This window comes from Temnothorax nylanderi, unplaced genomic scaffold, assembly GCF_030848795.1.
Source record: "Temnothorax nylanderi isolate EJ_2023f unplaced genomic scaffold, tnyl_v1.0 TNYL_tig1214_pilon, whole genome shotgun sequence".
NCBI classification, from domain to species: Eukaryota; Metazoa; Arthropoda; class Insecta; order Hymenoptera; family Formicidae; genus Temnothorax; species Temnothorax nylanderi.
Genome location: NW_027250276.1, coordinates 1 through 19,965, shown reverse-complemented (window position 1 = coordinate 19,965; position 19,965 = coordinate 1). Strand labels below are relative to the sequence as shown.

At 34.0% G+C, this 19,965-nt stretch overlaps 1 protein-coding gene and 1 long non-coding RNA gene across 3 annotated transcripts; both read right to left on the bottom strand.

The window, feature by feature from the left end:
- Positions 1–1,930: 1,930 nt before the first annotated feature.
- On the bottom strand, positions 1,931–14,483 carry LOC139786961 (uncharacterized). Of its 2 annotated transcripts, none has more exons than XM_071726059.1 (4): positions 14,325–14,483; positions 13,059–13,185; positions 2,425–2,518; positions 1,931–2,302 (listed from the first exon to the last, which is right to left on the bottom strand). In XM_071726059.1, exons 1-4 carry the CDS (start codon positions 14,347–14,349, stop codon positions 2,276–2,278), a joined length of 273 nt encoding a protein of 90 aa, XP_071582160.1. In that variant the 5' UTR covers positions 14,350–14,483; the 3' UTR covers positions 1,931–2,275. The 2 variants fall into 2 exon arrangements, with proteins under 2 accessions (XP_071582160.1, XP_071582159.1); XM_071726058.1 differs by having other exon boundaries at positions 1,931–2,236.
- Positions 3,655–7,385, bottom strand: LOC139786963 (uncharacterized). The gene is made up of 2 exons (XR_011722489.1): positions 6,078–7,385; positions 3,655–5,821 (listed from the first exon to the last, which is right to left on the bottom strand). It is a non-coding gene; the product is annotated as an uncharacterized lncRNA (long non-coding RNA).
- Positions 14,484–19,965: the final 5,482 nt, after the last annotated feature.

The following is a 19,965-nucleotide window of genomic DNA, read 5'->3' as shown; positions in this document are numbered from 1 at the left end:
CCTTTAGAGTACCAGAATACTATTTTAAAGTCAGTTTTTAAAACCTTTGGTTTTCTAAGATTATTTTACAGTCAGTTTTGAAATACTTTAAAATTTCTTAAATTACTTTAGATTAACCTTTTACACACTTTAATTTACCTAAAAATTTCTTAAGTAAACTCTTAAATTTTTAAGATTACTTTTAAGAACTTTAATTTTATTTAAAGTATATTTTCCCAAGGGTTCCGACGCGTGTATTTGCTCCTACTATTTTTTGTTGCTTGTCTGACGCTTAAAACTAACTCTGTGCAAGAGGAGAAATAGAACAAATGAGTTTTAGAGACGCAAGAATTCTTTTAGTGATCTGAAGGGTAGTTTATCGTGCGTAAGGGTACCTTCCGACGCGTGTATTCGCTCCTACTATTTTTTGTTGTTTGTCTGACGCTTAGAACTAACTCTGTGCGAGAGGAGAAATGGAACAAATCGATTTTTAAAAATCGCTCCAGGAACGTTCCAAACTTCAACCAGCTGCGATATGAATGTATATCGTTTGTATATCGCTATCTCTTTCTCTCTTATATCCTTCTCTCTCGCAGAATTTTGCCAGAATTGCAAGTTGACCAGACTCTGATTAGAGGGACTCTACCTAGATGCTAGAGTAGATATCTAGAATACCGAGTGGAGTAAGGATGACAGTAAGCAAAATCGGCCAAAAAGTGCAAACAGGCCGCGAGCCTTTATTTGAACGGAATTTATTCAGTATTTTTGAAATATCAAACATTCAAATATTACAAACAAATATTGCAAAGAATTTTACAAAGAAAAAATAATATTCTATACTCTTTATATGCTTGGAAATATTCTTATGGATTAGTATGTTACTACTGTGCAAAATAGGTGTCCAAACCCATTTGAAGTAGAAAATGCAAAATAGTTGAAACCTTTCCATTTAAAAATGCAAAATACAAAATACTTTTTAAACAACCATTTAAAATAGGAAATGGAAAATAGGCATTTTTAAAATGGTTTTAAAAAATAAAAATGGTTTTTTAAAATATTTAGATATATTTTTATATTTATTTTTATTTAAATTTTTATTTTTTTATTATTTATCCAGTCCGGATCGTAAATGGCATTTGTCTCTCAAATTTTAATTGTATATCGACGGTTCTGTTTTACTTATTATTATTGTTTATTATTTATATTTCTTTTATTATTATTTCTTACTTAAATTCTTATTTCTTTTAATATAAACTTAAATTACAAAAATTGAATTATAAACATTTACATATTCAAAAAATGGGTCGGGATAGGAAGAGAGAATTTGTATAGGGTTGGGTACGTCCCTTCAAAACGCAAATGTCCATGTTAGAAAAGATGCTGGAAAAGATGTTGTGAAGGTGTACAGGGTTGGGTACGTCCCTACAAAACGCCCTTTGAAACCCCTTATGGGTAATAAAGTATCCATTACAATACATATTCAAAAAATGTTTGCCTACATTTTGTTTACAGACATTTAATTATTCTTTTGAAATTATATTTTGATTGCAATGCTGTTTAGAAGTGTATGCTTTCAGAAGAACAAGTTGCGTCTTACATTAAGTATCTAAAATATTTTTTAATTATGTTATTCAAACTTAACTTAATTCTTGTTCTTGTGCAATTTTTTTGTTAAACAGTGCTACTGATATCGCGATTAATTTTTAATTTGGAAGAAAAATGCATATGAAATAAAAAATGGGCAATAAAAACCATTTAAATGGAAATTTAAAATAGTTTTTGAAAAAATGTATCTTAAATGCAAAATACAAAATTAGCATTTTATTTTGTATTTTTATTTCAAATCTATTTCAAATAATGCACATCTTTGGTTACTGCGCAATATCATGATAATACTTATGTTATGCAATATCTATTATGATCACGAGATCAAAGAGATCAAGTAAAATCATTATGTGATGTAGTTTCTTTATTCTTCTTTGTGTATAAATCTTAAACGTGCTTTGCATATACATAATTTACATATTAATAGAGATGCGATTGAGTTTCAAGAATAAATCACTTGTGGTTTTTTGTTTGTATCGTGAATAATAAAGACCTGGAAAATACGAGTAATAATTATATGATTTGAAGAAACTTACTTGGAATTGGTATCAGCTGAATCGCACGTAAATATGTTGTGTAGATGCAGTACAGTTTCTACATATCTCTTAAAAGCCAAACAAGTCGAACTACTTCGTTTTGTGCACAAGAGCACCTGTTAAGGGAACAAAAAATCCCTCAATAAATAATATTTTTACTTCTTGCAACAAATTTTTTTATGCTGAGATTACGATTACATCGAAATATGAAAAAATAAAGAATCTAGATTAGTATACAAAAACTAAATTATTCATGGTTATTTTAACAAATATATATATTGTAAAATATATAAAATTTTAATACCTTTAGTATTGTCTCCACTGCAAATACTAAAATAAGTCCTGCTCCGCTTGCCGCTATTATTGATAACATGTTTCGCTTATAATAATTTTGAGCTCTAAAATTAAAAGTTATATTTTAAAATATTATGAATATAAAATAGGCAATGCCTATTTTAAAAAGATTATTGTACTATTGGAAACAAATGTCTGGTTTATATACAGGGTCCGATAATTTTTGGCAATGCCGAAGTATGAATATAGATTGGCTTAAACCGAAGAGAAATGTCATGTACCATTTTGCGCAATAGTTATTGCGTAATTAATTAAACCGTCTGAACCAATGTGCGCGTGAAAAGCGGTAGGCCGAAGGGTGTGAGCATCAACTGATAGCGAGAATCACGCAGCGAGCAGCGAACGACATATGATACCGCTATAAACTATAAATTATATATATATATATATATATATATATATATATATATATATATATATAAATAACGCGATGAGCGACGCGTGACATACGACACCATTGCTAAGAGATGTAACTATATCCTACATACCTACTGAGGCATATGGCTTCTCATGCTCTCATTCGATCAGACGTTTCAGTTAATAACGCAATAACTATTGCGATTTTTGCAAAATGGTACTGACTTTTCTTTTCAGTTTAAGCCAATCTATCTTCATACTTCAACATTGTCAAAAATTACCGGACATATGTTATATATATATGTATATGTATATGTATTTATATGTATATGTATATATATATGTATATATAATGTATATATATAATGCATATATAAGTATATATACGTCTAGAGACAATTTTCTGGACTTTTCTGTTTTGTATCGGCAGATTCCAGGACATTTGGCATTTTCTAGGGCTGTCCTAGAAAAAATTTAAGTCCTATGACAGTTTCCAGGACAGTTTTGGAACCTGCCATACGAATGTGAGGACAGCTTCTAGGACTGTACATCTAGAAAATAGAAAAAGTCCAGGAAATTGCCTTCAGGCATACATGTAGTGTGTGTGTGTATATGTATATGTATATATATATGTATATATATGTATATATATATATATATATATATCTGTGTGTGTATGTGTGTGTGTGTGCCTGGAGGCAGTTTCCTGGACTTTTCTGTTAGTATGTATGTATATATACATATGTATGTGTATATACATACATAAACGTTAACTTGCATGCACATTATATTTAATATACACATTATTTGATACACCAGAACATCCTAAAATTTTCTCAAGTTTTAATTCATTAATGTTTATACACAAAACATAGCACTAAATATCCAAGAATATAAATCAAGAGACACGGTAGTGTCTCGCGCCAAGTACGCGCGAAGCGAGACGCACCGTGACTCTTTTACGCGAACGCACGAGTTGCGAGTACCCGAGATTTTGAGATCTCAATAACGAGTGAACGGATCAATTTCTAAGTAGGCTTGATCGATAGCTTGGGGTTTGATTTATAAATAAGAGTCTTTATTTTTCCGTTACGTGCCCTACGAGCGAAGATATTGCGATGCAAAGTCCAAATGTGGAACATTTTTATTTAAGAAACGTCCACGTCGGACAAAAATGGCGGCTGGTGTGTCACTTTCCCATTTTTGACACGAGAGTGCACTCGTGCACTGTCGCAGTGCGTGACAGTTTTTTATAACCTAGAAAAGAATAAGTGTGTGAGCCGCAGGGAGAAGTGATCCGCGCAGTTCCTTAACTGGGCTTAACGAACCTACGGCATACCGAGTTCAATACATCGCGGACATAAGCACACAGTTACACGGACATTCATATATATACACAGTGTCATATAGCCCAAAGGTGGGGCTGAAGGCACTATAAAAAAATCCCTCATCCGAGGGATATAACCCTTAAAAAAAAGTGTGTGCTAGTCGTGACCGTTGCCGCGTCGTGACAGATAGTGAAATATATATAAGTATTACGTGGAGGAATTATCGTATAATTAAAGTTACTACGGAAGTAAAACGCTCGCGTAAACATAGTATACGTGACAGATAGTGTGTGTGTGTGTGTGTGTGTGTGTGTATTATGTTACTACGTTTATGCGAGTGTTACTTCTGTAGTAACTTACGATAATTCACTCGTTTACGCGGAGTAAATTATCGTAAGTTAACTACAAAATCCCGTTTACGCGAAGGAATTATCGTAAGTTACTACAGAAGTAACGTTCGCGTAAACGTAGTGTGTGTGTGTGTGTGTGTATTCATGTGAGGATATAGTCTTATTTAATAATATTATATAATATTTTATTTATATAATTACCTATAATAATGAAAATTTTACTGTGGCGTACTGTGGTAAGATATATAAAACTCACTGGGCAGACAACGTGTGTATTAAAATGTTTTAAGTTATTAAATAACAAAAATATTCTTACATTATTTTAAGCATTAAGCAATTGTTATTCATTTCTTACTTAATTTTACTACGTTAAAAATTGCAAATTTTATATAAATCTTACTTTAACACAAAATTATAATTTAAATATTAGGAAAAAAGGAATGTAACTAATAACTCTAAAGCTGCATTTATGACATTATGATCAGAATGTCATTTTGTATAGTACAAACACAATTCATAAATGTGTAACAAGTTATCTATCTGTTGTGTCTCTCTATCTTGGGGCTCCGAGGGTTTACATATGTAAGGTAAAATCACTCTCAGGCATTCAAAGACGCCTATAACAGTAGAGGAATGATCGTCGGCGTTTCTTCCTGACGTTATTATATCTAACGTATAATCCATCACATAATTTAAATAGAACTGTGGCTTCCTGTAATTTATGGATGTTGTCAGAACCATATTAGCTGCTGCCCTACGAAAAGCTGCTTGAGGAGAGAAGATATTTTCAAAGAACGCCCTCAGTAAATTCTTGACATCCTTGTCTGTCATAAATGGTCCTAATACTTTGAAAATTAATGGTAACGACTGCGATAATGTTTCAATCACAGTATTCTCCGACCGATACGCGATGATCACTATACATGGTATCAGATTTGACACGTAAGCTTTACTCCTCGAAGGGCGTATCATGTGACTCAGCAGGTCAAATCTCCAAAGCGCAGCCCTCAGTATGCATGCAGGTCCGTTTCTCTTTATCTCATTGTAAAGCTCTATCTGGATCTTAACGATGTTACTGTCGACCATCGCTCTTATAAATCTTGTTGAGAGACTCGTCCGCGACCATCCTGACGTTGGATTCCTCATCGTTGCAGAGTGCCAGCAGCGTTTCGATAGTGGCACTTAGAATCTGTGGCTTGATTTCTTCTACCCCAATTGTAGTGTGCAGATGACAATTGATATAATAAGAACTGCATAAATCGTTCTTGTTGCCGGCGAATTCCACTCCTTCTTCCTCTACGTCTCCATAAATCTTTAAAATTACAACATACAATGTTACTATACGATTATATAATAATATAATATAGAATATAATATATATAAATCTAATTAGCTTTTATAATAATTGCCAATTGCAGTAAAAGTAATATAGTGTTAACATTGCTTTTGCTGTAATTGGCAATAAAGTTGAAACTATAATTATACAAATGCTAATTACATTTATATTACAAAATTCATTATAAAATACAAATTCAATACAATTATAAAATTATAATTAATATTGTTACCTGGAACATTGCTTGAAGAGCTTTCGTTTTCTTCAGTAGTAGGATCATCAGTAGGATGATCAACTGCAGGACCAGAAGTTCCAGGACGATCAACTGTAGAACGATGAGAAGTTGTAGGACGATCGATTGCAAGACGAAAAGTCATAATCTCAAATTCTTTCGTTGCCAGAGAGCAACACTTCTGTCATATTATCGTCTCGATCTTTCCGCAGTATCCAGTGCTTCTTTATCGGGAGATTGCAGCGCGAAACAGACATTTGGCACACGAGATTCCACTCCCTGCGTGTTCTTGACGCGCCACTTAACTCTACCAAAAGTTTCGTACAACGTGCACTGTTCTCCTTTCTCGATAGACATTACATTAACTTTCTTGTAGGTACAGATGCAAGTGACCTGTAACGGTCACGTGACAAATTGCTTGCGTTGCTTTATAGGCACGATGTCCTTTGCTCTCTCCACGAGTCTCTGTACGTGATCGCCATAATTATTATGCTCCTCGCGCAACGCTTACATGCCCTTCAAAAGTCGTTCTCCCTCGTCCAATGCGAAATCGGATTGCGAGTAAACGATATTTAATGTATCGTCTCCTGTTTGGAGATCCACTGTTCGGCCTGCTGACTTTGAAGAATTGCTGATTTTGCGCGGCGTGTCTTAGATGTACCTCAAGACAGAGGGTAAATTGCAGTAGCTGGGCCCACTGATTTTGCATTGCGGACATGTATGCTTTGATTTTTTTTGTCGCAGGATGATGCTGAAGAACCAGCGCCTCACCGCGATCTTGCACTGCCGAACACTGTATGTCGCGCTTCTCTAAATCGCTCATCAAAGACTCATAATATTGTTCGATGCTCTGCGCATTAAGGTTCTTGTCGCTCCAATCACGCACGATTTCTGTTTCCTCCTTTGCGTTCAACCAAACCAATTCGCCAGTAGCCGATTGTATGAAATCGTGCAGGGTCTCCAAATCGGAGAGCTTCTTATTCGATATGGCAAGAAGCTCAGCGTAGAGCTTTTGCAAAGTACTAAGGACGAGAAGTTATAGGACGATCAATTGGTTGATTATCAGCAGAGCAACCAACCGATCACACCAGCAGAACGGTCATCAACGGGACGATCATCAGCAGGATCATATTGAGTAAGAACGTGCATAGGATAAATTAAATTTTGTTAAGTCGTAGTCAAGTAACAAGAAATTCGTCGACTTCCATCTAAAATTAAGATATTAGTTAGATGGATCACATCCATCAAAATTTATGTAATTTAATACAAATATACACACATTTTTCGATGTATCTTTCGCCATCTTGTTAAATAGACTCCCACCGACTCGCTTGTAATTCATACAGCTCGTTAGAATATTTGCCATACTCTATCATTCCATCGAAGACAAAAATACATGTGCCATCGATAACAACGCCATATGCTGCATAGCCTGGCGGAATGTCTTCCTTTGTAGATGGCATAAACCATTGACTTGTTGCTGTGTTGTACACATGTAACTCGACGACGATACCCTCGTTCCTGCCGCCGAAAACAACCATGAGATCCTTGATGGCGACTGCCAGGTGGCCATACCTTGGTCGCGGCTGAGGCCCGGTCGGATTTGCGATCCGCTTCCACTTTAGCATGAGTGCTGCAATTTGTAATTCATACAGCTCGTTAGAATATTTGCCGTCCATTCCACCGAAGACAAAAATACGTGTACCATCGACAACAAAGCCATATGCTGCACAGCCTGGCGAAATGTCTCCCTTTGTAGATGGCACAAACCATTTGATTCGTTGCTGTGTTGTACACATTAACTCGTCGACGATGCCCTCGTTCCCGCCGCCGAAAACAACCATGAGACCTTTGATAGCGACCGCCCGGTGGCCATGCCTGGGTCGCGGCTGAGGCCCGGTCGGATTCGCGATCCGTTTCCACTTTAACATGAGTCCCGCGCGATCGTTACATCACTAGCATCACCACCGTCGCTTTTGTCGTCGTTGATGTCGTTATTGTCGTCGCCGAACACTCGACCAGTCGACCGTAGAGCGCGTCGCTTGGCGAAGGCACACGGACGTCCCCTCCTTTATCACAAAAACCGCGGCCTGTGTTTGTCCGTCGCAACGGCCGTCGTCGACGACGGCGGCAATTCTCAAAAGTCTCTCGACATTCGCGCGAAATCCACCGCTTCCGTGGACCACTCGAACCGCGCCGTTTTCGAGGCCAGACTCCCGATTCTAACCTCTCCGTGATGGTCCGTTTCCGTTTCGACTATAACTACGTTTGCACGGCCCGATTTACAACGAAGTTATAACGTTGGTGTTATAACTACTGACATTAAAAGAGCGTTTACACGGCATTTAATGTCAGTAGTTATAACATCGATGTTATAATTTTGCCGTAAATCAGGCCGTGTAAACGTAGTCTATGACGCACTTACAAACGTGATCACAAAACGTCACAAATTTAAAAGAGTTTTTTTTCGCAGTGATGCCACAGTTAAAACGCGAGTCACACGGACGACGCGCGCGACGCGGCCCGAAACAGTCGAAATGGAGATAGAGGGGATACTCACACAAAAGAAGAGCCATTCAACGCGGCGCTAGGCGCATACAAACGTGGCTCCTCTCTTGTATGAGTATTTTCTTCATCTCCGTTTCAATGGGTACGATTAGCAGACACAACTGTTGACTAGATACCTAGAAATCAGAGATGCGACATTGACGGTCGATATATCGAGCTATCGCGATTATCCGCCATGTTGGTTCTCCTATGAGTACTTTAAGAGACTACCCAGGTAGCAAGCACTCGTCATTTTGACGTCAAATGACGTCAAAAGACGTCAAAATGACAGACTTTTGACGTCAATTGACGTCAAAATGACGAGTCTTGCTACCTGGGTATCTATATCTATCTATCTATCTATATCTTTCATTATTGACATTCGTGAATAATTGTGATCATTTTGAGATATCTGTGAAAGATTATTAAAAACAGAAGGAACTGCTTGGAATTTAAGTTTCCTTTTCTCTCCTTCTCTATTTTTCTCCCAAGAGGAATAATCAAAGTGCTCCTAGAAAAATATAATACGCTATTATGGAATGTTCAAATTTTATCAAAAATATTTTAGCTAAGTTCTAACTTACAGAGCACACACGTGACGAATTTATAGGCTGCCAAGTACATCCATTAATTTTTCTCACATTAAATATCCAAGCAGTTTGTACCTCAACATTTTTAGGAAAACGATGGAATGAAACAAGTGGACAATTTTCATCTCCTTCCAGTTTCCGATGCTTCTTAAATATATTTGCACAACCAGATACACAGCACTTTATTCTGTATAATAAACAAAATATTCTCAAAAGAAAGGATCAAGTTCAATATAGCTTTGAAAGAAAAGTCAGGTCGTTAACAGCACATGTAGATTTTGAGATTATTCGGAAAATATCGCAAATGTAGAGAATATTACAGATGTTTTTAGTAAATTAAGTTCATTCTCAGTTAGAGTCCTACATAAGGACTCTATTTTCAATACATTCTAAGTATATATATATTCATATAATATTAGAGAGAAAATGACATCATGTGCTATTAGAGGTTAGATTAACTTTACATTTGATAATAAATATGTACACAAATAGAAATACTTACACCATAATAATAATAATGTATTGCACAAAAATGTAAGTTATAAACACTAATAAACCACCATTAATATACAAATATGCATTATACATATTTCACTACCGATGTCAATCACATGCAGTAAGGAACCAACATGGCGTTATTATCACGTGATTTAGACAACCAATCAGGCTATGCCCTTCAATGTCGCATCTCTGATTTCTAGGTCTCTACTGTTGACTCTGCGTTGATTGGTTAGTTCTAAAAGTAAGAGCCAATCACGTTCGACTGCTATTGAGCGGCTTGATCTGCTGAACGCGACCAATCATAGGCCGGTATTCATAGTCTTCAAGATCGTCTTAAGTAATGTCTTAAGACGCTAATACGGCTCTGTGATTGGTTCATGACATCTTAAGATTGAACTTAAGACGGTCTTAAATAACTATGAATACCGGCCAATAGACTTAAGAAGATACAGCGGTGATCGGCATTCGCAAAGATAAAAGGCTTGCGCTATTCTTATTAATATTTAGGGCGGTATAAATGGCATATCAACAGCTAAAGTATCAATAGCTAAACAGCAGTATAAAGTAATGAATGCTATATTTCATGATGGTTCGTGTATTGAGAATGGCGATTATACAAGTATGTGTAGAGAAGGGACATCTTGGACTAAAATTGATGAGAAACAAAAAATAATTACGAAAGAAGAACGATGGCCTACAGGTGCTAAAAATATTTATATATTATTTTTACAAAAAGTTGATAATAAAAATTAAGCAATTATTATCAAATATAGATACACATTTTACATAAAAAAAAATATGCCATGACAGCCGGTCATGAAGTAAGCACAACAAGATAACCAATCCGCATTGCGGAAAAGCGACAACAATATTTCGATAGATTCGAGTATGGATGACATGCCCTTTTTAGAAGAGGATGCGTAACACTACAAAATGCATGATATCAGTACAAAATTACCTTTTTCAAAAAAGGTAAAAAAAGGGCGCCAAGTACACGCGTGGTTGTTACCTCGAAAAAAAACCAAGTGGTAGTATCATTAATTTTAAATTCAAAAATAAATAAAATCTATTCTAACCTAGGTGGTAGTAGCTTTAATTTTTTTAAACAAAATTATTAAATTACAAAATATTGTTACTTTATTTAATCCAAGTAATATCTACTTCGAAAAATCCTAAATAACAAGTGGTATCTATTAAAAAAAAAAAAATATGTGAAATCTTTTAATACTGCGCCAATTACAAAGAGAGAATATACATATATACCTTAACAAAATTATTATTATATCACAAAATTGCGTTACCAAACTCAATCCAAATGATACGTACCAACCTAAGTGGTAGTAGCCTTATTTCTCCTTAACAAAATTATATCACAAAATTGCGTTGTCTAACTCAACCTAAGTGACATGTATTTTCAAAAAAATATATGAAATCTTTAAATTACGCCAACTACAAAGAGAATATATATATTGCTTTGAAAAATAATTGTAGTGCAACTACTGTTAAAAAATAAAACAAAATTGTGTTACCTAACTCAACCCAAGTGGTATGTATCTTTGTATTCCTGAGAGTCTTTCTATCAACCCAAGTGGTAGTAGTTTTAATTCTCCTTGATAAAATTATAATATTACAAAGAATTATTTTAATCACAAAGAATTAAAGAGGTAACATTATAAAATAAAAATATTTAATTAAAATAAAATAAATAAATTTTTCTTGTAAAAAACTTGGCGCTGCTTTTTTAAAGTCAATCCAGACAAACTTGCATAGGTGCATAAGCATGTGCATAAAGAGATGGATTGGTCTATTTCCTTTTGCACATATATAAAATTTGTCTGGATAAGAGCCTCCGCACAAGACTCTCGTATGATAGCATTGCGTAACGTAACGTGGATTAACGCACAAGAAACGTATCGGTTAGAGCCTCCGCACAAAACTTTCGTATGGTAACGTAACGTAGATCAACGCAGAAGAAACGTATTGACGTATAAAGCGTCATCTACAATGGCAGCAGGAGTATACAGTAAGACGTAAGCAGTAAGTTTTTGACTAATTGGATTTTTACAATTCAAGAATAATCGACTGTGATTGGTCAATAGAATAGCTTACTGCTTACGTCTTACTGCATACTCCTGCTGCCATTGTAGACGACGTACGGCCGTACGATCCCGATTCAAGCAACGCAATTGGTCGAAACTTTACTGTTACTGTTACGAAAAAGTGTGTGTCCGGGGCTTTAACGCCGTAACCGATACGTTTCTTGTGCGTTGACCCACGTTTCGTTACACTATGTTGCCATACGAAAGTCTTGTGCAAAGGTTCTAAACCTTAAAAAAGCAGCGCCAAGTTTTTTACAAGAAAAATTTATTTATTTTATTTTAATTAAATATTTTTATTTTATAATGTTACCTCTTTAATTCTTTGTGATTAAAATAATTCTTTGTAATATTATAATTTTATCAAGGAGAATTAAAACTACTACCACTTGGGTTGATAGAAAGACTCTCAGGAATACAAAGATACATACCACTTGGCTTGAGTTAGGTAACACAATTTTGTTTTATTTTTTAACAGTAGTTGCACTACAATTATTTTTCAAAGCAATATATATATTCTCTTTGTAGTTGGCGTAATTTAAAGATTTCATATATTTTTTTGAAAATACATGTCACTTAGGTTGAGTTAGACAACGCAATTTTGTGATATAATTTTGTTAAGGAGAAATAAGGCTACTACCACTTAGGTTGGTACGTATCATTTGAATTGAGTTTGGTAACGCAATTTTGTGATATAATAATAATTTTGTTAAGGTATATATGTATATTCTCTCTTTGTAATTGGCGCAGTATTAAAAGATTTCACATATTTTTTTTTTTTAATAGATACCACTTGTTATTTAGGATTTTTCGAAGTAGATATTACTTGGATTAAATAAAGTAACAATATTTTGTAATTTAATAATTTTGTTTAAAAAAATTAAAGCTACTACCACCTAGGTTAGAATAGATTTTATTTATTTTTGAATTTAAAATTAATGATACTACCACTTGGTTTTTTTTCGAGGTAACAACCACGCGTGTACTTGGCGCCCTTTTTTTACCTTTTTTGAAAAAGGTAATTTTGTACTGATATTTTGAACGTAGCACTAATTGTAAGATTGAAAATGTTCATTAGCTCTATAATCATATTTTTGTAAATATATTATTCATCTTTTCCATGTTTGGTGTTTTTCTTTATATTTAATAAAAAAAACATGTTTCTTGCTTACTTCATGAATCATTGCAATAATTATTATTACCGATATGTTGAAATTTTAACATCTTAAACCAACGTAGATACTTACTCTTTATATATATTTTCATCGTACCAATCTGGGAGATCATTGGATGTTACATCGGGCGGATTTGGATCGATCACACTGTTATCTTCTAGGATTAATTTGTAATGTTCCTCTACGGACTGCGTTTGAACTGCAATGCGTTAATATATTTATACACGGAATAATGGAAATAATCAGACAACTCGAAAAATCATATAATTTACAATTCTATCTTTTTACATGGATGCATCAATATTTGTACTTTTTCAAAATAATGGTTTATAATTTTTAAGGTAGTTAGTCCGTGACAATACTGTCAAAAAGTTAATGATAGACAAATGACATATAGTATTTGGCTGGGATTGTCCGCGTTATGCATGATGTGTGTGTAAGAATCTCATATGTATACGTATATAGATACTAATGTGTGCTATTAGATTAGGTTCACTTCAAAGCTAACTTCAAAGGTTAGTTGTCATATGCGTCCACCGCTAGTATCAGGAATTGTGTACTTTAAGTATCAATTACTTCGAAACTAGATGGTCAAAGGTCTTGTATGTTTGTAAGTATATTTTTACAAGTCTCTTCTATCGTCTTCTTGTTTTTCATAAAAGTCGCAAGAGTAGTTTGATCGCTACAATTAGAAACATAATATCGGAAGCCGTTTTTGTACCTGTGATACGTGTAAAAAGTATTAACTTTAATTTCAATTATCTCAACTCGGTACGGCCAATTTTTTTCTAATTGCACAGGTATGTAAATCGTGTTTACATTAATATAGGGAAGACCGAGGCGAAGACGTCACTATTTTTTCGATGCCGATTTTTAACAACAAAACAAATAATTTTAGTAAAATGTGGTATACCGTTGTAAAGAGTGAACCCTTGGCTACAAAATTACAAGAAAAGCATATAAAAAAAGTTTAAGAAATATCTTAATAGTTTATTTATATTTTATTTATATTTACAGCAAAAATGTCGATTCTCTATAAGGGATAATGTTAATTTTATCAACTTTAAACTTAAATAACTCTTAAATAACTTCAAATTTTTACAGAGTATTTTTAATTTAATTTAGAAACAATTTACAGCACTTTCTGAATATATTTGAAATATCTCCAGTACATCCTTAATTACAATAACTTTTAAACCAGTAAGAGAATTGTGCTGAAATTTTACACAGATACTTAGACGTAATAATAGAACAATCTATGAAATTTTTAGATTTTTGATAATGCTTTGAGATATGTCACCCATACATCCTTAACCTATGTTCAAAATCTTGTCTTACCATCGTTAATATGTTTCTTCGTCATTTTTACTGTTTCACTGTTGTATATTTCTATTAAAGTTCACAAACAACGAAAGATTTCGCAGTAATAAAAGCGCGCGCGTGTTGTCGCCGAGCGTTGATACTGCGGTAAAAGTGAGACTCAACGGTCAGTCTCCTTCACCAGCATTCATTTCCCTTGCAGGTGGATTGCGCCATGCTTAACCTTTAGACCGCCGGCATTTGATGAGCTTTAATCCTCTTAGAAAGTCCTCAAATTGTTGTGCTTATATCTTATATATAACATATACAAAGTTCCGATCACACGTAGAGTCTATATTTAGGTTTTCCAGCGATCTAAAGGTTAAACCTGTTTGTTTTAGCTGAACGTCTCGCACAGTTCATTCTTTCTCTTTTTCTCCAACGTGAAAAGAAAAAGAGGAAAGATGAATTTTTGATAAGTTTTGTATGCCAAGTACAAACAGAATTTCGAATTTTTTATTTTATGTAGTTATTTAGCTTTGTAATATTTTAAATTATGTCAATAGATTATTTAGTTTAAGCTATTCAAAATATTGTTTGAATTCTCTCCGTCAGGGATGGGCTGAGATTTGTGAGATTAATATTTGTTTTCCCTAGGTGTATGAAGCATTTCTAGAATCTTAAGAACATTTAGAACAATGTAAAATTATAATATTATATAATTAATTCAAATGTATTTTTGAACAAGAATTTGCTTGGCTACATATCGGTACATGAAAAACTCGCTCGACCAATAAATAACTAACCGGCCAATTATCGGGCACACGTGCTTACTCGTTCGTTCGAGTAGATAACCACAATCGAAGCTTCTATTTCTGTGAGTTTTTTCAATGCAAAATTGTAAGTAAGGTAAATGTACCAATAAATAACCAGTTAAGGTCAATGGGACCGTATATCACAAATATGATGCAAAAGTTCAACATTTTTAGTTAAACCATTATTATTTTGAAATAAAAATTTTATATAGGTTCCCTGGTAGAAATTTTGACTGGGTGCTTGCATGGCACTGACCAGCGTGCCACACTGCCACTTCAGGAGCTGGCATGACACGCTGGTAAGGGCCATCTGCGAAATTGTCACGTTTTGCCCGCTGGCGCCACAACTTAGAACAGATCTGATGTGGTGCTGGCATGGCGCTAACATGGCGCCAGTAAGGTACTATCATAATGCAGACATGGGACTAGCGAGTTTTCAACGTGGCACGTGCATGACACTGCCCTATATAAAAATACTATTGAAGTATTCGATTATTGATGAAAAACCTATTAAACACTATCGGTCTCACCAATAGTGTATAATAGTTTTTTCGCCAATAGTCAAATAATTTAACAGTATTTTTTAGTAAGAGTGATGTAGGGCTGGTATAAAATGCATTAAAATCTATAATTTATTAATCAGTATGATTACATCTATAATAATAAGTAAATGTGTATAATAAAAATAAGGTTATAAAATATTTACAAAAATATTTATAAAATATTATACTTCTTTTATTAAAATTTATATTTATAATTTCATATATTTTATATAGATATATATATATTTTTATTTATTTATTTTTATATTAATTAACATATTTTCTTACACTTCATCTTTGTTATACTTGATTCGGTTTTTTCTATGTCCTTTCCAGTCCTTTGCATTGGAAAGCGCTGCACTCAATGCCTTTACAAGACCATTCCTTGATACAGCTTCTCCTTTAAATTCCTTTTGAAGAAATATATATCTAAAAATCCGAATATTTATAAAAATTTAACGTCTAATGTTTGTAAATAGAACAGCACAAAATCATTTTGAGAAAATATTATTTATATAATACTATATGTAAAATATGACCCTTCTATACATGAATAAAATGGTTCATCTCTCATTATTTTCTTGCCAAGCGTAGTTTTAGTTGCAGTATATATGATTGCTATATCGCGCGTTACACAGATTTTAAAATCATTGTTATATTTTTTGTTGACGTTGAATTAAAGTCAACATAACGATAAAGATGCTCACACTAAAAATATAATTAATTTTAATATTTTTAACGGAATATATACCCTTTTTCAAATAATAATAAATTATGTTTTGTAAATTAAACTCACAAAATTGGTTCGGAATTCAATATCTTTGTCTAATTGAACATTCATACGCTCAAATTCGTCGTTCGTTTTTGCAGGTAATATTATTTCATATTTTTTTAAGAACATGTTAGGGTGAAAGACCCAATTACTGGCATATTAAGCATTCAGTAACATTTGATTTAATATATATATATACAAGCAATGATACTTTGTCTTTTAAAAATATTTTTTTCTGATTGCTCCAATTATAAACTTTATAAATAAAATTAGAAAGTTTAAATAAAATTGATTCTTAATTTTTAATTAATATAATAATGACCAAGCTAAACTGCACCTAATACTGGTAACCTCTAAATTTTATGTTCCTAATTCTGGCAACCGGATGAACACATTACTGGTAGTTTTTCTAACCAAACTTTTTATTTCCGACTGCTGCCGGCCGAAGGTTTGCACACAACGGAGGGAATACATATTTTAATTTATTATATATTTTGAATCGCCTTTATTTAAATAAGATAAAATATCATTGCTTGTATATATATATTAAATCCAATATTAAATTTTTTACTGGCAGCATTTACGCTCATGCCTGCATTTATTGCAGATAATGCTTCCTTTAGACTATTTGTGCTGTACAAACATCTTTTTTGTTTACTTATCTTTATTTTTTCTTAATTATATTAGCACTATAAGCAAAAGTCATAAATAAATTTAATATGTTAGAAGTGATTAAATAATAATTTTACTTACATTACAATAAATTTACTTACATTAACCTCAACAGGTGTGTCAAGCAAATTTTAAGAGAATAATAGGTATCTAATATGTGAGAATGATAGGTATTCCGATGATCTGTGTTTACGCTCTTATCCATCAAAACAAAGTCGACATAGAAGTTTAGAGGTTATTCTGTCATTCACCAAGCTGCCAGTATTATGTTCATTTCATGATTTATGTCCATAATACTGTTGACAATATTAGGATTTATGTCCATAATACTGTTGACAGTATTAGGAAAAACACGAAAAAGTGAACATATTACTGACATGAATAATTATATTATAAAAATTAATAATTTATTCCATATATATTTTTTTTTTCTTTAATTTCAACATTATTTTATCAGAAAAATGTGTTACCGTGAGACTTACTGTTCAAATTTTGCCTATAATCGGTCATCTTTGCAGCTACTTACATCTACTCTACTAATAAAAATGGACGTAACTCAGCAGAAAAATGAGTTTCTCGGACTTTAAGCTTTTTTTTTAATTAGTGGATTGGCTTTTAGTTTCAGTTTATTGTTATAATAATAACCAGATTTCTTGAAGATTTTATTAAAAATTAATAAAATAATATAAGATATAGTTTTCATATTTTAAAAAGTATTTTAATTTTGATTGACAGTAATATGGACACTGCCAGTAATTGGGTCTTTCACCCTATCTGCATTCATGTTGGTAGATTTACTGGAACTGGCTTGGTTTATTGTTTTATTTTTCATGATTTTATATATAGTATCATGTAGTAAATTTTCCAATTTTAGTGATATTAAATCTAATTCTGTGAAACAAAAGTAACAAATTAAGTCATATGTACATACATAGACATTTCAACAGAAATTTGTGTGTATATACTATATATATACTACGCTGGCTGCATTAGTTTGAGAAGTGTACAGATCCAATATGTAATTAATTAACGTTTTTTACACAAAGGATTACTATTGTTTCTTTAACCTCAAAATTGAGGTTAAATCATAGTCCTGAATATTATACATATATATGTGCGTGTGTATGTGTATGTGTCAATTCCAAGTTAACATAATACTTATCACATATTTTTTTCTTGTTTCATAATTACGAAATTCGTTGCTTTATTTTACAAAGAATTGTTACAGCACTTGCGACTCGCGACGTCCACAACTTCTTAATCGCTTCTAAAACAATTAAGAAGTCGATCTAGAAGCCAAAGAGAAGAATCTCGACAGCACCTAATGTGGCGCAAGTGTGGACCGCATTAGAAACTCACAAGGAAACCTCGCGAACTCGAAAATTCTGATTTTAATGAAACTTCCCACATATGTAGGGGGAGTAAAAAGATGAATTTAGAATTTTTTTGTAGCTGCCCAAAAACTGTTTTAAGGAGTGAAACCACCACTCATATGTAGACCCGGTTTTTGCTTTTCTCGATATATTTCGAAAAGTAGTTTTTATGAATTAATACATATATTTTTTTAATTAACTTCTCGTTGTTTTTGATACAATCGATGCTCGCGTGTAATTTGAATCGAACGTAATATTATCTTTCGGCGATGATAATGATCTGACAAGGAAGGAAACAAGGAATTTTTTTCCTTCCTTTTGATCTGGTCGAAATGAGACCAGATTGCATATGGCCAGGAGCGACAAAGGTAAGTCCAGTCTAGCCCGAAAAAAGAAGATTGGATACATTAAAGGAAGTGGTCAACATTGACCACATTGAAATGGTGAAATAAGGTAACATATAAAATGATTTTATATATATATATATCTACTTATTTGCCCCAAAGGGCTATCTTCTCTATATTTTCTCGCATAAGTGCGAGATTGGAAAAACCGCAATTAAATCCCAATCACGCGCGTGTTAGAACCCCCAGTTCCACTTTTCTCACATCTCACATCTCAAGTGATCGTGTCACTTGGAGATATCTCGTTCAGGTATCTTACTAGAATAACCAACAAATCAGGCCCCTATAAGGTCGCGGACATGACGAATAAGACGACGTCGACGGTGGACAACGACGTTGACCACATCCGAATACACGACTACACGGCTAGGCGACAATGAGGCCGGACGATGCGGCGAACGCTGGACGATGCGGTCGCACGCGCGAATGTCACTGACACAAGACCACACAACAACAATTTACCGCGGTCGGGAGTCGGGACGATCTAACGCGGCGCGGCATGTCAACTCTCGCACGGAAATCGCGGGATTCAGAGCCGGCCGTGCCTCGCCGTACCTCGCCGACGTGCCGTGAGCGCGAGCGATCTCGAAAACAACGGTCCGCCATCTTTCGGTCGCCAAAACACCCGTTTTGCGACGATACGTGCGTACCATTTCCCTCTTACACAAACTGACGCACGTGCAAGGGAAGACAGAACTCACGCTCGAGGGAACCTAACCTGAAAATCGCCGTGAGCTGAAGTCGTGCGCCCGAAGCGCCACAGTGATGAGATTAGCCCGAAGCCCCGGGTGCTTGTAGACTGATTAGCCAAACACAAGTTTAAGGTTGATCGCCCATGAAATAAGACATCAACGATATGAAAAAACTACACTGGATTCGTGTTCAGCATGAAATTACTCTTTATACAATCACGTACTTCGAGATTTGGAGAGGCAAATATTATTGCAGATATTACAAAATTTCCACGCGCATAAAATTTCACTTTCACCTTCCGAAAACACGTTTGCCCCGTAAAAAATCATAACACGGCAGGTAACCGCCGAAACTCCGTTGGTCACATGGTACATACCAAATCAGCGTTTACAGTGGTTAATAGCGAGTT